This window comes from Carlito syrichta, unplaced genomic scaffold (assembly GCF_000164805.1).
Source record: "Carlito syrichta isolate Samal-C Ts95f unplaced genomic scaffold, Tarsius_syrichta-2.0.1 Scaffold308899, whole genome shotgun sequence".
Lineage (NCBI taxonomy): Eukaryota > Metazoa > Chordata > Mammalia > Primates > Tarsiidae > Carlito > Carlito syrichta.
The window spans coordinates 71,456-89,569 of NW_007252995.1; the positions used below are offsets into that span (position 1 = coordinate 71,456).

Sequence of the window (18,114 nt, forward strand, 5' to 3'; positions counted from 1 at the left end):
TGAACTCCAGTCTGGGTGACAGAGTGAGACTCCAACTCAAAAAAAAAAAAAGGGTTATAGAAGCTCAAGAATGCCAACCATGGGGATCACTGGGGTCATCTCAGAGCTGCCTAGCATAATGAAGAACCAATGTTTATATGATGCCAAAGTATTACCCCTCACATTTTGTACCAATTATTAAGGAGAAATGTACTATCAGCATTACGTTAGTGACCAAACTGTCAAAAGATAAACACAGCTGGATATTAAAGTGGTGAAAACATTTTATTCATTAACTGCTGACTGCAGGGGAAAGAGCTAAGCTCCATTCTGATTTGTACAGAAGTTACTTGGGTGTTTTAAAGGGAGAAAGAAGGGAGAGTGAGAACTCAGCAGAGTTGGAGAAGTGAATAGTACAAAGGGCTGGTCAGTGTAAAGCAGCTGTGTCTACTAGCTGCCAGTTATCTAAGACAGTATGCCTATAAAGACTGGGGGGGAAAAGATCCTGTCCTTCCTGATTATTCTGTTTCAAAGGAATGACTCCAAGGTCCTTGAGAGAGAAACTTCTGAGTTGCAAGATATACATATTTGTTTGTTTGGGGTTTTTTTGAGTCAGAGTCTCATTCTATCACCCAGACTGGAGTGTAGTGGCATGCTCACGGCCACCACAGCCTCGACCTGCTGGGTTCAGACAATTCTTCCGCCTCAGCCTTCCAAGTAGCTGGAACTACAGGCATGCGCCACCATGTCCAGCTATTTTTTGAGTTATTGTAGAGATGAAGTCTCAACAAGTTGCCAGGGCTGGTCTCGAACCTGTGAGCCCAAGCAATCCTCTCATCTCAGCCTCTCAAAGTGCTGGGATTATAGACGTAAGCCACCGGCCGCCTAGCAAGAGATACACTCTTTTTAATAAATCCTCCAAGAAAGGTCATGAGCCTATCATCAAGTGTGTGCTGGATAGAACACAGAGTAAAACTTCCTGGCAGCATTGAGCTTATTCAGGCAGGCATTTTAAAGGGAGTTGGAGATATTCCAGGGGCAGAGTTCTGCTGCTAGAAGTCATGCTAGAGTTTGGTCAAGTCTCTTAGTGCAGGGGTTTGGACAGAGTTGACACGTGCCAAGAGTTCTGCAGTTCTTGTAACTGTATCACTAATAGTGGAACTTCCTGTAACCTACAATATGAAATAGTCTTGATAGATATGTTTAATCTGAATTTAATTAATCTTGGGCTTAATTTTAATGTATAGTATATCAGTTTAATTGGGTGTATTAAATGAGTGGATTAAAGTTATAAACATAACGAGAAAACAGCCAGACAAATCCTGAATATAAGCCATTCTATAAAACAACTTTCCTGAACTCTCTAAAAAGCCAATGTCATGTGGAAACAAAAGATAGAGGAATGCTATGGCCTGTGTCCCCCAAACTTCACGTGTTAGAAACTTAATCTTCAACTTCATGTTAAGAGTATTTGGAGGTATAGCCTTCAGGAAGTAATTAGAATTAGATAAGGCCATCAGGGCGGGATCCCCATGACAGGACTGGTGACTTTTAAAATTTTATTTGGAGTCTCACTCTGTCACTCAGGCTGAAGTGCAGTGGCACACTCATGGCCACCACAGCCTCAACCTGCTGGGCTCAGGTGATCCTTCCACCTGTCATCCAAGTAGATGGAACTACAGGCACACGCCACTATGACTGGCTAATTTTTTTTATTTACTTATTGTAGATATGAGGTCTCACCAAGTTGCCCAGGCTGGTCTCGAACCTGTGGGCTCAGGTAATCCTCTCACCTCGGCCTCCCAAATTGCTGGGATTATAGGCATGAGCCACTGAGTCTGGCCAAAGAGCTGGCACACTTTTGCTTTCATGGCCTTGGACTTTCCAATCTCTAGAACGATGAGAAATACATGTGTCTTTCACAGCAACTTGGATGGATTGAGAGTCTGTAATACTCAGTGATCTATCATAGGAACAAAGAACTGGGTACCACATGTTCTCACTCATGAGCGGACCCTGAACAATCATAATACTATAAGAAAGGGATTGGCGCTGGGCTCGGTGGCTCAGCCTGTAATCCCAGTACTTTGGGAGGCTGAGGTGAGTAGACTGCCTGAGCCCGCAGTTTGAGACCCGCCTGGGCAACTCGGCGAGACCTCATCTCTACAATAAATAAAAAAATCAGCCGGGTATGGTAGCGCCTGCCTGTAATTCCGGCTACTCAGAAGGCTGAGGTGGATGGATTGCTGGAGCCCAGTGGGTCGAGGCTGCAGTGACCGGGAGCGGCCACTGCACTCCAGTCTGGGCGAGAGTGAGACTCCAACTCAAAAACAAAAAAAGAAAAGAAAAGAAAGGGATTGGCAATAGTGGGAAACTGCCAGGGGAGGGAGCGGGGGCACACTTCATCAATCAGGGTCCCTGATCTCAAACAAGATGATGTGGGGACCAAAGTGAGGTCCAAACTTTACCTATACAGTGACACTTTGTATACCAAACACTGAATTGTTCCCCACATCTTTAAAATTTAAAAGAATAATAAAATAAAAAAATACAAGTGTCTTCATTACAAATGACCCAGACTCAGGTATTCTGTTATAGGAACAAAACACTAAGACAAGGTATTAATCTAGAATCTAAAGAGAGACATCCAGATGTAATGTATGAATCTTGGTTGGATGGTGGATTGGACAAAAGTAACAAAAACAGCAGAGGGCCAGAGGCGGTGGCTCATGCCTGTAATCCCAGCACCTTGGGAGACGGAGGCGAGAGGATTACCTGAGCCCAGGGGTTGGAGACTAGCCTGGGCAACATGGAAGGACCTCGTTTCTACCAAAATATCAACAACAACAACAAAAATTTGCTGGGCCTGGTGGCACGTGCTGGTAGTTCCAGCTACTGGGATGACTGAGGTGGAAGGATTGCCCTAGCCCAACAGGTCAAGGTTGCAGTGGCCGTGAGCATGCCACTGCACTCCAGCATGGGTGACAGAGTGAGATTCTGACAAAACGAAACAAACAACCCCCCCAAAACAGCTGAGAAAGCCATATTGCAGATAAAGGAAGGGATTTTAATATGTAATAGCCATTAGATCATATAATTACTGGATGTGATAATGGAATTGATTTTGTAGGAGAATGTCCTTATTCTTAGGAGATGCATGCTGTAATATTTTAGAGGAGTCATGAGGTCTGCAACTATTTAATTGCAGAAGTGTGTGTGTGTGTATTGTGAGAGAAAGAAAACTAAATCTGACAAAATGTTAACAATAGTTGAATGTAGAGTATACAATGTTCCTTGAACTACTTCTTAAAAATCATTTTTAAAACTTTTCTGTATGCTTGAATATTTTCAGAATAAAGTTTGGGAAAACATTTCCCTCTCATCTTTACCTCCAAATAATTCCACTGGTCTTAAAACTGTAGCTAGTCTTTCCTGGCATATAAGTTCCTTTCAGAAATGTTTAAAATAAGAATTCCTCTCTTTTATACTCAATAAATTTCTATAGAGCAATTACTAAATACATCATGCCACTTTGCGTTAGTTGGTGATTTACATGTTTAAATTCTTCACTAGACTGGAAGCTCTTTAAGGACTGGATTTTATATATCATTGCACAAAACTGATGGCAGTGAATTACATACACACACACACACACACACATACACACACACACACACACACACACACACACACACACACACACATACATATACTTTTTTTTTTTTTTTTTTTGAGTTGGAGTCTCACTCTGTTGCCCAGGCTGGAGTGCACAGCCTCAACCTGCTGGGCTCAGGTGATACTTATGCCTCAGCCTTCCAAATAGCTGGAACTACAGACGCGCACCACTACACCCAGCTAGTTTTTGTGATTTCAGTGTAGAGACGAGGTCTCACCATGTTGCCCAGGCTGGTCTCGATCCTCTGTGCTCAAACAATCCTCTTGCCTTGGCCTCCCAAAGTACTGGGATTATAGGCTGAGCCATCGCATCCGGCCCATATATATATATTTTAGATTAAAAAATATAGTCTATTTAGAAAGTAAATTAGAGAGAGAGAAAGAGGAGATTCACCTCCCCAAGACAGGGGAGGGGGTCAAAGCTTAAGAAAACATGGTCTGGGCATAACTCAAAGAGCACATGGTCACACTATAACTTAGCAAGGCAAGTTATTCATATTAAACATCTCTTGATATTCATTAAGTTAAGTCAATGAAGAATATGAAATAGAAGTCGGCCGGGAGCGGTGGCTCATGCCTATAATCCCAGCACTTTGGGAGGCCGAGGTGAGAGGATTGCCTGAGCCTGCAGGCTCAAGACCAGCCTGGGCAACTTGGCGAGACCTCATCTCTACTAAATCAAAAAATTAGTTGGGCGTGGTGGTGCGTGTCTATAGTTCCAGCTACTTGGAAGACTAAGGCAGAAGGATCACCTGAGCACAGCAGGTCGAAGCTGTGGTGGCCGTGAGCATGTCAATGCACTCTAGCCTGGGCAACAGAGTGAGACTCCAACTCAAAAATAAAGAAGTCAATCACAGCTTGCCAGGAGTGAAAAAAGAAAAAGACAAGAAATAGAAGTAGAGGGTCTACTTTAAGTATTGGCTTGTAGTTCATATAGAATTTATTCAGCAAAGAACTTGACAGTCTGTATACTAGATGCTCACCGTTACTGAGTAGCTCATATTCTTAAAAGTTTTATTTATTCAGAAGTTGCAATCTCAGTCCTAACTTTGACATAATTAACAGTACTTTGTCTTTAAATTAGGGGTTTACAACTAAGTGTATAAATCATGTATCAGGCCAGGTGTGGTGGCTCTCGCCTGTAATCCCAGCATTTTGAGAGGCCAAGGCAGAAGGACTGCTTGAGCCCAAAAGTTCAAAACCAGCCTGGACAATACAGCAAGACCCTGTCTCTACAGAAATTTAAAAATTATCCAGGCATGGTGGTGCATGCCTGTAGTCCGGGAGACTGAGGCAGGATTGCCTAAGCCCAGGTACATGATCATGCCACTGCACTCTCGTTTGGGCGACAAAGTGAGAGCCCAACTTTAATAAAAATAAATAATATATCACTAAATCTTACCACATTTTCCTGAAGTAGTAGATGAAAAATATGTTTAAATAAATTAAAACATATTTTTTAAAGGGCATAAAGAGAACAAGTGACCTGTTCTAAATCACACAATTCTACTACTTTATTTTTATTTTATTTTCAATGTGGCATGCTTGTTTTCTACTTGATGAGATGGATTGTATTTTACAGGAAACCTAAAATAGGTCAGGAAATGTGACTTTGATTTATTAAAAAATATATTTGTAAGTATTGTATACTTAGAGCTATACTTTATAAACATTCATAAAGATTTCCAGGCCTCAGTCTGTTTCTGGATATAGGTTCATTTCATTTACATAACATTAAATAATAAATAAGTATTTATTTTGCTGATTTAAAGTTTTCATCCAAAAGTTCAACAATGGCTTCTTCATCTGCCGATTGAAGCAGTCTCTCAATTAGCTGATCCAGGCGCTTCTCTCCACATAAAAATTCCTGGTAAAAGAGAGAGTTACTATGAAACCTGATTATTAGAAATAAAAAAGCAATAAAACAAAGAGTTAAGTGTATATTTATTACTTTTCTTTATAGTCATTATTTAATAGCAAGAAAGGATTACTGATGGTCTATAATATAATAAACACAATTGCTAACCTGGGAGGATCCTGTTTGTGGTGGCTTTTTATGTAAAAAAATGAATCCAAAAGAACAAATGGAATACTACTCTTTCTTAAAATGTTTAAGTTACATTTTGTTTTAAAATTAATCTTCTGAGATTTGGATCTTCCCAACAACTCTGGAGACAACAAAATGACAAGCTCTAAATAGACTTTTGACACCGACCACTCCCTTGCTTTAGAATTCCACTGCTTGGCTTTTATGACAACACCATTTTAGGTTCTCAAACCATCTTTAGGAGAATGTTTGCTGAATTCTTTCTCTTCTTGTACTCTAAAAAAAGAGAGGTTTTAATTCTTGTCCTGAAAATTCTATCCTTTCATTCATATCACATTATTTCCCAAAGAAGAGAAAGACTGAAAGGTTTCAATTCCTCAAGTATTTTGTCGTCACATTAATGGACACACTGCTCCTTGCCAAACCTTCTGGATCTGGCTCAGGGGAAGCCTCCCCAAGTCACTCTAGCTCACGATTCTCATGTGAACCCTCCAAATTTAGATTATTTAATCTGTAAGTGCTTTGTGGTAGTTTTTGACTTAACTTAGAAACACAGGACTGCATGCCTATAATTCCAGCACTTTGGGAAGCTGAGTTGGAAGGGTGCCAACCCAGGAGGAGTTCAAGACCAGCCTGGGCAACATAACAAGACCTTGTCTCTACAAAAACAAAAATTAGCCGGGCATAGTGGTGTGCACCTGTAGCCCTTATTAGGTACTCAGGAGGGTGAGACAGAGAATCGCCTGAGCCCAGGAGGTCAAGGCTGCAGTGAGCTGTGATCGTGCCACTGCACTTCAGCCTGAGCAACAGAGTGAGATCCCGAATAAAAACAAAACAAAAGAAACAAAAAAAAAACCACGATAGTTTGAAAATCTAGAAGTCCTGTGTAATCGAAAAATATTTTTGTTTAAATATTTAGGAGCAAAGTGTCGAGGTCTAAAACTTGCTTTCAAATGATACAATAGCAACATAGATATACACAGAGAAAAAGAGGCGGTAGAAAAGAAAGAGAAGGCAAATTACAGCACAAAGTTGACAATTGTTAAATTCAGGTATAGGCTGTGCAGTGTTCTTTGAGCTTTTTTTTTTGAGGTGGAGTCTCACTCTGTCACCCAGACTGGAGTGCAGTGGCCGCTCCTGGCCACCACAACCTCGACCTGCTGGGCTCTGGTGATCCTTCCGCCTCAGCCTTCCGAGTGGCTGGAACTACAGGCGCGTGCTACCACACCTGGCTAATTTTTGATTTATTGTAGAGATGAGGTCTCGCCAAGTTGCCCAGGTGGGTCTCGAACCCGCGGGCTCAGGCAATCCACTCACCTCAGCCTCCCAAAGGCGCAGGATTACAGGCTGAGCCACCGAGCCCGGCTGAGCTAATTTTTAAACATTATGTATGATTGAAAATTTTCAAAATAATAAATTGAGAAAAAAAAATTATCTCATGTTTACCACTAAATAATCCCATTGGCTTAAAACTGTTTCAGTTAGGCTTCCTTGTAGTCTTCACTACAGTTCTCTAAAAAATGACTAAAATAATGATTTCAAGCACTTTTCCTATGTAATAAAAATTCTGTATAGTAAAGTTGTTGAATTAGTGATTATGCACATATCCATGTTTTAGAGATGCTTGAAATTTAGACGCTGACTTAATGGAAATACTTTAATGTTGGCATCTGGAACTCAGAACATTTAAAGTTTTGATAGACATATGAACTAATCTTATACTGAGTCTTTTCTGAGTGGTCTTAAAGTTGAACTTTAGGTGAGTGTACACATGTATGTCTCAAATCGAACTGAAAGGAAAAGGTTATGTCTTCATACCTCTGTAGTCCCCAAAGCACCATCATACAGTAAAACCTAAGTCAAGCAAAAAAGGAAGGCAAAAGCACTACGATGTAATTTTAAAATGAAGATTTGTAGCTGGGCTCGGTGGCTCAGCCTGTAATCCTGCGCCTTTGGGAGGCTGAGGTGAGTGGATTGCCTGAGCCCGCGGGTTCGAGACCTGCTTGGGTAACTTGGCGAGACCTCATCTCTACAATAAATCAAAAATCAGCCGGGCATGGTAGCGCTTGCCTGTAGTTCCAGCTACGCGGAAGGCTGAGGCAGAAGGATCGCCGGAGCCCCGCAGGTCGAGGCTGCGGTGGCTGGGAGCGGCCACCGCACTCCAGTCTGGGCAACAGAGTGAGACTCCAGCTCAAAAAAAAAAAATTAAATGAAGATTTTAATCATTTTAAGCATAATCTGCAATTGCTATAAAGTCAATGTACTTGGAGTTCAGATTATTATGGTACTGCCATATGGTACTGCCAAGGTGATTTCATTTTTGGAGTTAATATGAAAACCATTATGCCTCTTACTGACAATCATAACACATTGAGAGTTCAGCTGGATTAACCAGAGTGCTAGAGATACAAAGGTCAAAGATGAATGAGTAGCTGGTTGAGGCTGTGGAGGCTGTGAGCATGCCACTGTACTCTAGTCTGGGTGACAGAGTAAGACTAATTCAAAAGAAGAAAAAAAGAGAGAAAGGGAAACAAAGTATATTTAAAGCCCAAGGCAGGGGAAATTTCCAGCGTAAATGGAACACAGAGCAGGAGATAAGGCTGATGCTAAGAAACCTGAACAAGGACACTGAAAAACAGAATAAAAATGTGAAATAATACATTACATGGCAGTCTGTGCTTACTAGCTAGATAAACAACAAGTTAGTAAGTTACCTACAGAGGGAATCATAGTAATAGCAGGTGATCTCACAGACCCAAAGGATAGTAAAGGACAGGGTTTCCACTACCATCCTGGGGATGAGACTGAGCCACAGGAATAAACAGATGTGGGGATTCGCATCATCAGGATTCTTTCTGTCCCATTTCTCAGTTCTGCTTTTCTCAGTGTATGTATCAGCTTCATTCCTCTCTCAATAAAGACTGCTTTCTCTTCGTGGCTAAAAATATGGCTTCTAACCTCTTACAAGCTTTCCATATTTCAGCTCTAGCCACTGAGAGAGAATGATCCTCTTCATCTCTAATTGAAAAATCCTGGCAAGGAACTCATTGGCTGGGGCTTGTTTAGATGTTCACTCCAAATAAATCAATTTTTCTCTTGGGATCGCGATTATGTCAAAACAGCAGCTCCAGCAGAAACTATGCAGATGAAGTAGGAAGAAGGGCAAGTTCCAGAATGTGACAGAAGAACAAAAAGTCCCACTGGTGTTCACTCTCTTGTACGTCTACCCCTTCCATTTTGTCTGACAGCTGTTGCCTTGGGACTAGGGTCCTTATCTCCTTTTCAGCCTCATCTGTAATGATTCCATTCCTAAATTATTCACTCCTACTAGTCTCTTTACTGTACTTCAAACAGATTTTTAATGTTTTACTACAACTACATATGTTTATGCTATTTTTCAAATATCTTCCCTTTACTACTATGGAGTGTTTTCTTTCTTTTCAATAGTCTGGTCAGTGATTATAAGAGCATACCAACATAATTTTCCTTATTATTTCTGAGTCTGGCGTGGTAGTTTAGTTAGTCATATATTAGTATTTAGGCCAAAGTCAGACACACTATACAACAGAATACTGTATGGCACACCTATGTGCCCATATATAAGATGTTATTGGTCATAAGAATATAGCTATTTCATTAAAAAATCATCACTGTTACCAGAAAAACAACGGAAAGAATATGGCGTAATTAGAACACTATGGCCAAACATGTTTTGTTCATACTGTACGTTTCCTGAGAAAAAGGAAATTAGTAAATATTTTCTCCTTTTTGACATGGCTTGTACGTTCCTATGCAAGATTACCGTATCCTGCTAGGGAGACAGAGGAAGTGGCATAAGAGATACAGAGATTTATAAATGTATTAAAAACACAGACATTTCCCTTATAAAAGCAAGACTTTCATTTTGAGTACAGAATGAGACACAGTCGAGTAAAAGAAGGCTTAGGTATCACACAACACCAAGGAAAAGGATCAAAACTTTTTGTCTCCTGCCTTTTGCATATAGTCCTTTATGGGAACCAGCCCACTTTTTCCTTCAGTGGCAACAAAAGTGAAATTTTCCTGCACTTCATCATTAGTGCATTAATGTCAGTGGTCCTGGCCAGATGGGATTTATGTAGGTAAATGTTCAAACAACCTATTCATTTTATTTATTTCTATTTTTTCAAGAAGAATCAGATAGGACCAATCAGGGTGTTACAAGTCCTGATTATGCAGCGTTGTTAAACACTCGTGCAAACTCCAATCATCATGTTCTAATCTGCCCTCCAAAAGGAGGAACAGGTAAGGGTTATCCTACCTGACAAAATTGTTCAAACAATCATGAGTGAGTCTTTTTTCCCAACAGCATAATTTAACACCTGAATCTAGAATACACATTGTGGTAGGAAGAATTCTCAGGTGCCCCCTGGAGTATACACCTTGTATACTACCCTCCCTTAAGTGCAGACAGAACCTGTGAATATGACTATCACCCTAGTGACTATCAGTTGACTTGGAGTTAATCAAGGGAACTTTATCCAGGTGTGCTGAGCTAATCACGTGAGCCCATAAGAGGGCCTGAGCCCTTCCTGCAAGAAGAGATTCAAAGTGGGAGGAAGTGTCTACAGAGAGTCACTTGGGAAGCAACTTTCAGTATTATGATTGAATTGCGAGAAAGAGACACGCCACCAAGCTGAATCTAATTAATTATAAGTCCTTTATTAATGCGTGGGTCAAGAGCAGGCTTGTGCCAGAAAAACTCTTAATGCCTGAACTAAACTAGCAAGAAGCTTATAAAGGCAAAAACCGCCAGTGGGCTACGTAGTAGGGGGTGAGGGTATAAGGAACTAAAAACGAAGGGAACAATTTCTTGGCTTTCAGTTAACAAAGCATACAATTACATGGAACTTGTGGCTAGGGAGTGTTGCAAACGGTCAACAGGAACGGTCAATGTGATCAGCTCAAGAGAACGCAGCTGTGAGTCCGTGATCATGGGAATGTTACAGCAATTACATGTACACAATGGGGGTTTATTTCTAGGTCAAGTGGGCAGTTAAGATGGAAGACTTTAACAAGATGGAGTTACTTATGTTAAGCGAGTTATTACAGATTATTATTACTTTTATCAAGCATTAAGCAAATTAGTTTTATATTAAGCAAGCTATTATAAACCATTCTTGATTTTTCTGATATTTCACCAGCAATTCTCAGGAGCTGAGAGCAGTTTCCAGTTGCTTGCCTGCAAGGGCTCGAGAGGGGTTTCACTCCTACCACTAGAGGCAGTGGGATTCTGCTGACAACCATGTGAGCTTGGAAGAGGACCCTGAGGTTCCAGAAAAGTATGCATCCTGGTCATGCACTGATTTCAACCTTGTGGGACCCTGGGTTGACAACTGAGCACTGTTGTACCCCGATTTCTGACCTACAGAAATCATGAGGTAATAAATGCCAACTTTTTTAAGTTGCTAAATTTGTGCTTATCCAGCAACAGAAAATGAACACACATCCATATATGTACGCTAAATATGTTAATACATTATGATTACATAGCAAAGAATTTGTAATTTAAAAATATAACTTTCAAACTGCCATAAAGATTATATTTCTTACCAGCAAACTAATAGAAATGTTTCCAAATTTTAGGGTACTAACATAAAGTGGCTTAATGAGTTTTAATCACTTGTTAATATTTTAGATAGAACTCTTTAGGATTTGACATAATCAAAAGTACACAAAATATACTCAGTAATATTACCTTAATACCACGAGCTTCATAAGCTATCCTGTGGTCAGTGACTCTATCCTGGGTGAAATTGTATGTTCGAATTCTCTCTGACTGGGCTCTTGTTCCCACCTGTGCCATGACAAAGTGCAATTCATATTTTAACTTTATAAATACTTCATTACAGTGGAAAAAGCACTGGTAAATGACTATTCTATTTTAACTGTTTAAATATTTTCTAAAAGTCACATATACAAAGTGACAAGGAACAAGAATGGGTAAAACAATGTTTAAGACTGCAGGTTTGTAGAGCTTAGTTATAGAATAAAAATGAATGTCTCTTTGATACTTCAAACTCCAAATATTTAAAATCCGTTTAGTCATTGTTCTGACCCAATCAGTTCTTTCTCCTGGTTTCTCTAAAGGACACCACCATGTGTTCTCTTTTAGTCAAGTAGAAAACTTTGACATTCTACAATTTAACAAACGTTTTGTGGGAGCTTACTATATCAGGCATTGGCATGGACACACACTGGAGAGAGATGGTCTTCAATTCATTCCATTCTCTTACTGCCCATTTCAAATTGGTTTCAAGGGTCTTATTATATCCTGCTCTTTTCATTTTTAATATCATTCAAGGACTTATTACTTTCATCTACATTTCTGCAAAAATCTCCTGATTAATCTTCCATTTTACTGCTTATATTGTGCGGCCCTGCTTAGTCTATTCTGGGCTCCTTCTTGTCTGCTAAACAGATACAACTCAGCATCCAGGGCACTTCATAATGTGACCAACCTTCCCAATGCTATTTCTGAAAATTATGTGAACCTCTGAAATGTCACTTATTGCATGTGTGTGTCTGTTAACTCCATTAAAACATCATCTCAAGGGACAGCCTTTCCTAATACTCTCCTACCATCTCTGCCTTTAAAAGATGTTCTCTTCTTCCTCTGAAACCCTTTGCACTTGGAATCTTCATGGTACACCTCAGTTCATCTCATGCTACAGTTATTTGCATGCTTCTTGGAGTGCTCATCTTCCCTACCTCCCCAACACAAGATATACACAGCACCCTCTCTCAATTGCTTTTCTTTTCTTTTTTTTTTTTGAGTCAGGGTCTCTCTCACTCTGTAGCCCATGCAGAAGTGCAGTGGCACAATCACGGCTCACTGAAGCCCTGACCTCTGGGACTCAGGCAATCCTTCCACCTGAGCCTCCTGAGTAGCTGGGACTACATGCGTGTGCCCCCATGCCTGGCTAATTTTTTTTAGAGACAGGGTCTTGCTATGTTGCCAAGGCTGGGCTTGAACTCCTGGGCTCAAGTGATCTTCTACCTCAGCCTCCCAAAGTGCTGGGATTAAAGGCATGAGTCACCGTGCCTGGTCTGCATTTTTTTTTTTTTTTGAGGCGAGATCTCCCAGGCTGGAGTGCAGTGGCACAATCATGGCTCACCATAGCCTCAACCTCCTGGGCTAAGGCAATCCTTCTGCCTCAGCCTCCTGAGTAGCTGCGACTACTGGCATGCGCCACCATGCCCAGATAATTTTTATGTAGAGATGAGGTCTTGCTATGTTGCCCAGGCTAGTCTGAAATTCCTGAGCAAAAAAGCAAACCTCTCACCAAAGTGATGGGATGACAGGCATTAGCCACTGTGCCCATTCCACTTCTTTTTTTTTTTTGAGTTGGAGTCTCACTCTGTCGCCCAGACTGGAGTGCAGTGGCCGCTCCCGGCCACCACAGCCTCGCCTGCTGGGCTCCGGTGATCCTTCTGCCTCAGCCTTCCGAGTAGCCGGAATTACAGGCACGCGCTACCACGCCCAGCTGATTTTTTGATTTATTGTAGAGATGAGGTCTTGCTGCCCAGGCGGGTCTCGAACCCGCGGGCTCAGGCAATCCACTCACCTCAGCCTCCCAAAGGTGCGGGATTACAGGCTGAGCCACAGAGCCCGGTTTATAAATAATTTTTAAAAACTATTTTTCATCTTTACTTTTTGCAGAGATGTTGTCTCACTACGTTGCCCAGACTGGTCTCAAACTCCCAGCCTTAAGTGATCCTCCCACCTCAGTCTTTCAAAGTGCTGGAATTATAGGTGTGAGCTACCATGCCTGGCCTATTATAATCTTTGTAAACCCCAAGGCAAGTAAAAAGAAACTAAATTCCTGATTATCAGGATAATTTTTAAAAATTATAAGTTCCTAAATTCAACCTCAGATATAGTGAATCGGGGATTCTATATTTTGAAAACATTCCCCTGACAATCAGTCAGCTTTGGAAACTAGTATCCCAAAGCATCATATTAATGGCCAGGATTTCACTCCAGGTCAATTTCATCAGAATCTCTGGGAGTGGGGCCTGGGCAACTACAAAGACCTTTACGTGATTGGTGGAGCCAGTGTATAAAACTGTATAAAACTCATTGTATATATTGGTTGAAGAAAAACTTCTAAGACTTAGAAATCCCTACTAAAACATTTCAAACAGGTGGATAAGTTATTAAAGAGGCAGAGAGGTCTTTCCTGGCTCCTCAAATCAGACTACTTAAGAAGATACACATATAAAATTTGCATAAAGCCAATCTTGAATACTTGTTTTAAAAATTGCTATGTGAAACCTCTGATGCCAAAATGTTCAATAGCAAGTAAATCCAAATCTCTCTCTTTTTTTTTTTAGAGTCGGGGTCTCCCTCTGTCACCCAGGCTGGAGTGCGGTGGCACAATCACAGCTCACTGCAGCCTTGACCTCCTGGGGTCAGGTGATCCTTCCACTTTGGCCTCCTGAGTAGCTGGGACTATAGCTGTGCCACCATGACCAGCTAATTTTTTATTTTTTAATTTTTTGTAGAGATGAAGTCTTGCTATATGGCCCAGGCTGGTCTTGAACTCCTGGATTCAAACAATCCCCTTGCCTCAGCCTCCATAAGTGCTGGGATTTCAGGCATGAGCCACCATGACCGGTTCCAAATGTCTCTTATTAATTCAAATATGGCAGAGTTCACAGTACTTATGTTATCACTTCTTGCCAAGAAAAGTAATGGTGTGTACTCAAGGTACATTTTTTGCTTGATTAAAAAAACAGTAACAATAATATGTAAATGAGCATCCTATCTGCAAATGTATACATTGATGCTGCTCCACAATCTGGGATTACTACAAAAGAATGTTAATATATTATTTATCCTGTCACTTTTACTACCTGCAAATTAATATGTGGGCAAAAGGCCGGGCTCGGTGGCTCAGCCTGTAATCCCAGCACTTTGGGAGGCTGAGGTGAGTGGATTGCCTAAGCCCGCGGGTTCAAGACCCACCTGGGCAACTTGGTAAGACCTCATCTCTACAATAAATCAAAAATTAGCTGGGTGTGGTAGTGAGCTCCTGTAGTTCCAGCTACTTGGAAGGCTGAGGCGGAAGGATCACTGGAGCCTGGGAGCGGCCACTGCACTCCAGTCTGGACGACAGAGTGAGACTCCAACTCAAAAAAAAAAAAAAAAATATATGTGGGCAAAGAAGGCTAGGACACATCTAGATGAAGAGAATAATTAATATTTAGGTTTACGCCATTCATTATACTAAAAGGTCACAAAATCTTCCAAATTAAATTTACTGTTCACACCTAACTGGAAATAACACAAAAGCACAGTTATTTCTGAGTTCCACTCTCTCTTCTATTCTCTCTCAAAGACAAACTTTATTTTTTTAGAGTTTTAAATTATATAATGACATTTAGTCATTTCACTCTGAATTTACTGATCCATCCATTTGAATAAATAGCACTATACATGTATACTGAACAAAATTCAAAAAGTACCAAACGGTATATAATGAAGAAATGTTTCCCTTCTACCCTTTGTCCTCAGACTCTATCAGTAGTAATCACTGTTCCTGTTTTTTTGCAGTGCCATATATATTTGATTCCACTTAGTCATAATGAAAACATAGGTATATAAATTTTAAAAATCTAAAACTCTCTTAATTTCCAAATAATGATGTTGCCTTTTAAAAAATTTTCTTGGCCAGGCTCGGTGGCTTAGCTGGTAATCCCAGCACTTTGGGAGGCTGAGGCCAGTGGATTGCCTGAGCCCGTGGGTTCAAAACCAGTCTGAGCAACTTGGTGAGACCTTGTCTCTATAATAAATAAATAAATAAATAAATAAATAAATAAATAAATAAATAAATAAGCTGGGCGTGGAAGCGTACGCCTGTAGTTCTGGCTACTTGAAGGCTGAGGCCAAAGGATCGCTGGAGTCCAGTGGGTCGACACTGGGGTGGCCGTGAGTGTGCCAATGCACTCCAGCCTGGGTGACAGAGTAAGACTCCAACTCAAATTTTTTAAAAAATTCTTTTCATGGACTACTATGCAACCTGAATATTTTGTCTTTTAAACCAATTTCCTCTTAAGATAGTAATGATGTAAACACTGAAGGGAAACAACTGGGAAATAACTTTTAATTTATGCATTTTTAATTTACTCATTTTCAAACTGACATAACCATAATCCATCAGTCCATATATATTTGAGTTACTGCTTATTTACAAATGAGCACATTTCCCTATGCTATAAGACATTTCCATGCAAGCAAGAACAAACACTGCATTTTCTACATACAATGGTGACCTTTTTTTACAGAGTTATTAAATTATTATACTAAGTAAATCTTACCTGCAGTCTCCTGGCACTTTGTTGCTGACACTTGTCTTTCTCAATAATTTGCTGATAGAGTCTAGCTCTCAACACACGCAAAGCTATTTCTTTATTTTTTATCTGTGATCGTTCTTGTTGGCATTCTACTACTAGCCCTGAAAAATAACAAGGATCAGAGGTAAACTATAGCCTCTACAGGCCAAATTAAGATAGAATGGAGGAATATTTTAAAGAGAGATTAATCAGGAAAATATCACATAAGATAACAACATTTTAGGTTTAACACAATTCAGAAGCTGTACCTGCATTAGGATGGTAATAGCTGTAGATGGCTGTTCAGATTTAGATATGTAAATGAAACATTCCAGATGAGAGACTGAGCTCAGCGGATGGGTAGCCTTCTTTCAATCCCTGCCTCTCCCTCACAGCTTGACTGAAACTTTAAAAATAACTATATAAAGAAACCAAAGGAAAGAAGGTACACAAAGTCTTTACAAGGAAGAATTTATAAGGAGCATGTTTCTGAGTTGTCCAGATTCTAAATTTCTGAGTTGTTCTGAGTTGTCTGAGTTAGCTGGGTTCTAGCTATTCAATACCTATAAGACACCCATTTTGGCTGGTCAGCTTCTCCATTTGGGTGGGTTAGGCCCACTCTGCAGTCCAGTTCCTAGCCCAAATCTAGCCCGGAAATGGTCACTCTTGAGACTTCAGGCTGTGTTGTTCTTCAACTTTGCAACCACAGTCTGAAGGTCTGTGTTTAATCCTGCTCCTAAGCACATTAGAGGAGAAGGGTTTTTTCTTTCTGAATCACAAAAAAACAAAAACCCCATTAGCTTAGGGCTGCTGCAGTGGTAAATGTTTTGCTAAGATTTTTTAAATTTCTGTAAAATTCTACTCTCCAAACTACGTTTTCTTCTTGTCTAAATAAGCTACAGTCTACATCTGCTAATACTTTCAGCTGTGCATTTGAGTTTCACCTTGATTGCTTTAAACTCATTTCTCGACTGCTTTTCTGTGGCCACGTGGTCGGGCTGGAACAGAGACTTGCCTCTATCTTCCAGACATTACCAGGAGTGGTCTTGAATCTAATGTCTTCTTTTTGCTACCCAAAAGAGTATGAAGTTTCCATCTCAAGGTGGCCAGACTTTCATGAGCTTTCCTCCACACTCCTCATCAGCTGATCCCTCCTGATTTTTGTCTACATGTGGGTATTCCTATCTATTGGCTCAGGTTAGAAATTTTGGCTTAAATGATTACTTACCAGCTCTATGACTCCTAAGGAAATCACATGATTATGCATTTTTACATAGAGGAGTATTTAATAATAAGTACTCCCTTAAGAACAGAAGCTTGGGGGAGGATATACACTGAATAACAGGAGAGCTGTTGAAATGAGAAAGTCCTGAGGCTGCTAAATTATTACAGAAGGACTTTGGAAAAAAATAGGCTTTGTCTGTGTTGTTTCAACACCATACAGAAAGATTTCAAGATTCTAGGAAGCAAATGATTTGTAGAAAGTGCGTATTTATCACTCATAATCGAACCCTGAACATTTACCATAATACTATAAGAGAGATTGGCAGTAGCTGAATACTGCTGGGGGGAAGGACACCTGAACTCAAACAAGGTGAAGTGGGGAGTAAAGCGAGCCCCAAACTTTACCTGTACAATGACCACTTGTATACCTAATCCTGAATTGTACCCCACATCTTTCAAATTAAAAAAAAAAAAAAGAGGCCGGGCTCAGTGGCTCAGCCTATAATCCCAGCACTTTGGGAGGCCGAGGTGAGTGGACTGCCTGAGTCCGTGGGTTCGAGACCAGCCTGCACAACTTGGCAAGACCTCGTCTCTACAATTAAAAAAAAAAAGCCAGGCGTGGTAGCACACGCCTGTAGTTCCAGCTACTTGGAAGGCTGAAGTGGAAGGATCCCCTGAGCCCAGTAGAAGCCCAGAAACCCTTCTGACCTTCATGACACAGGCAGACCCTATCACCATGGCAGCAAACATGTGACTGGCCTGCCTATCTGCCTGCCATTCATCACCTGACATCAGTACCTGCTTTTTTTTTT

At 40.6% G+C, this 18,114-nt stretch overlaps 1 protein-coding gene across 2 annotated transcripts in view; it reads right to left on the reverse strand.

Moving 5' to 3' along the window:
* Positions 1-5,268: 5,268 nt before the first annotated feature.
* MTRF1 (mitochondrial translation release factor 1) overlaps positions 5,269-18,114 on the reverse strand; it is a 51,620-nt gene continuing 38,774 nt past the window's right edge. For both annotated transcript variants that reach the window (XM_008066381.2, XM_008066382.1), the window contains 3 exons: positions 16,064-16,200; positions 11,439-11,537; positions 5,269-5,521 (listed from right to left, as the gene is read on the reverse strand). In XM_008066381.2, coding sequence (XP_008064572.1) covers positions 5,408-5,521; positions 11,439-11,537; positions 16,064-16,200 — 350 coding nt within the window. In that variant the 3' untranslated portion in view covers positions 5,269-5,407. The remainder of the gene's footprint in view (positions 5,522-11,438; positions 11,538-16,063; positions 16,201-18,114) is intronic.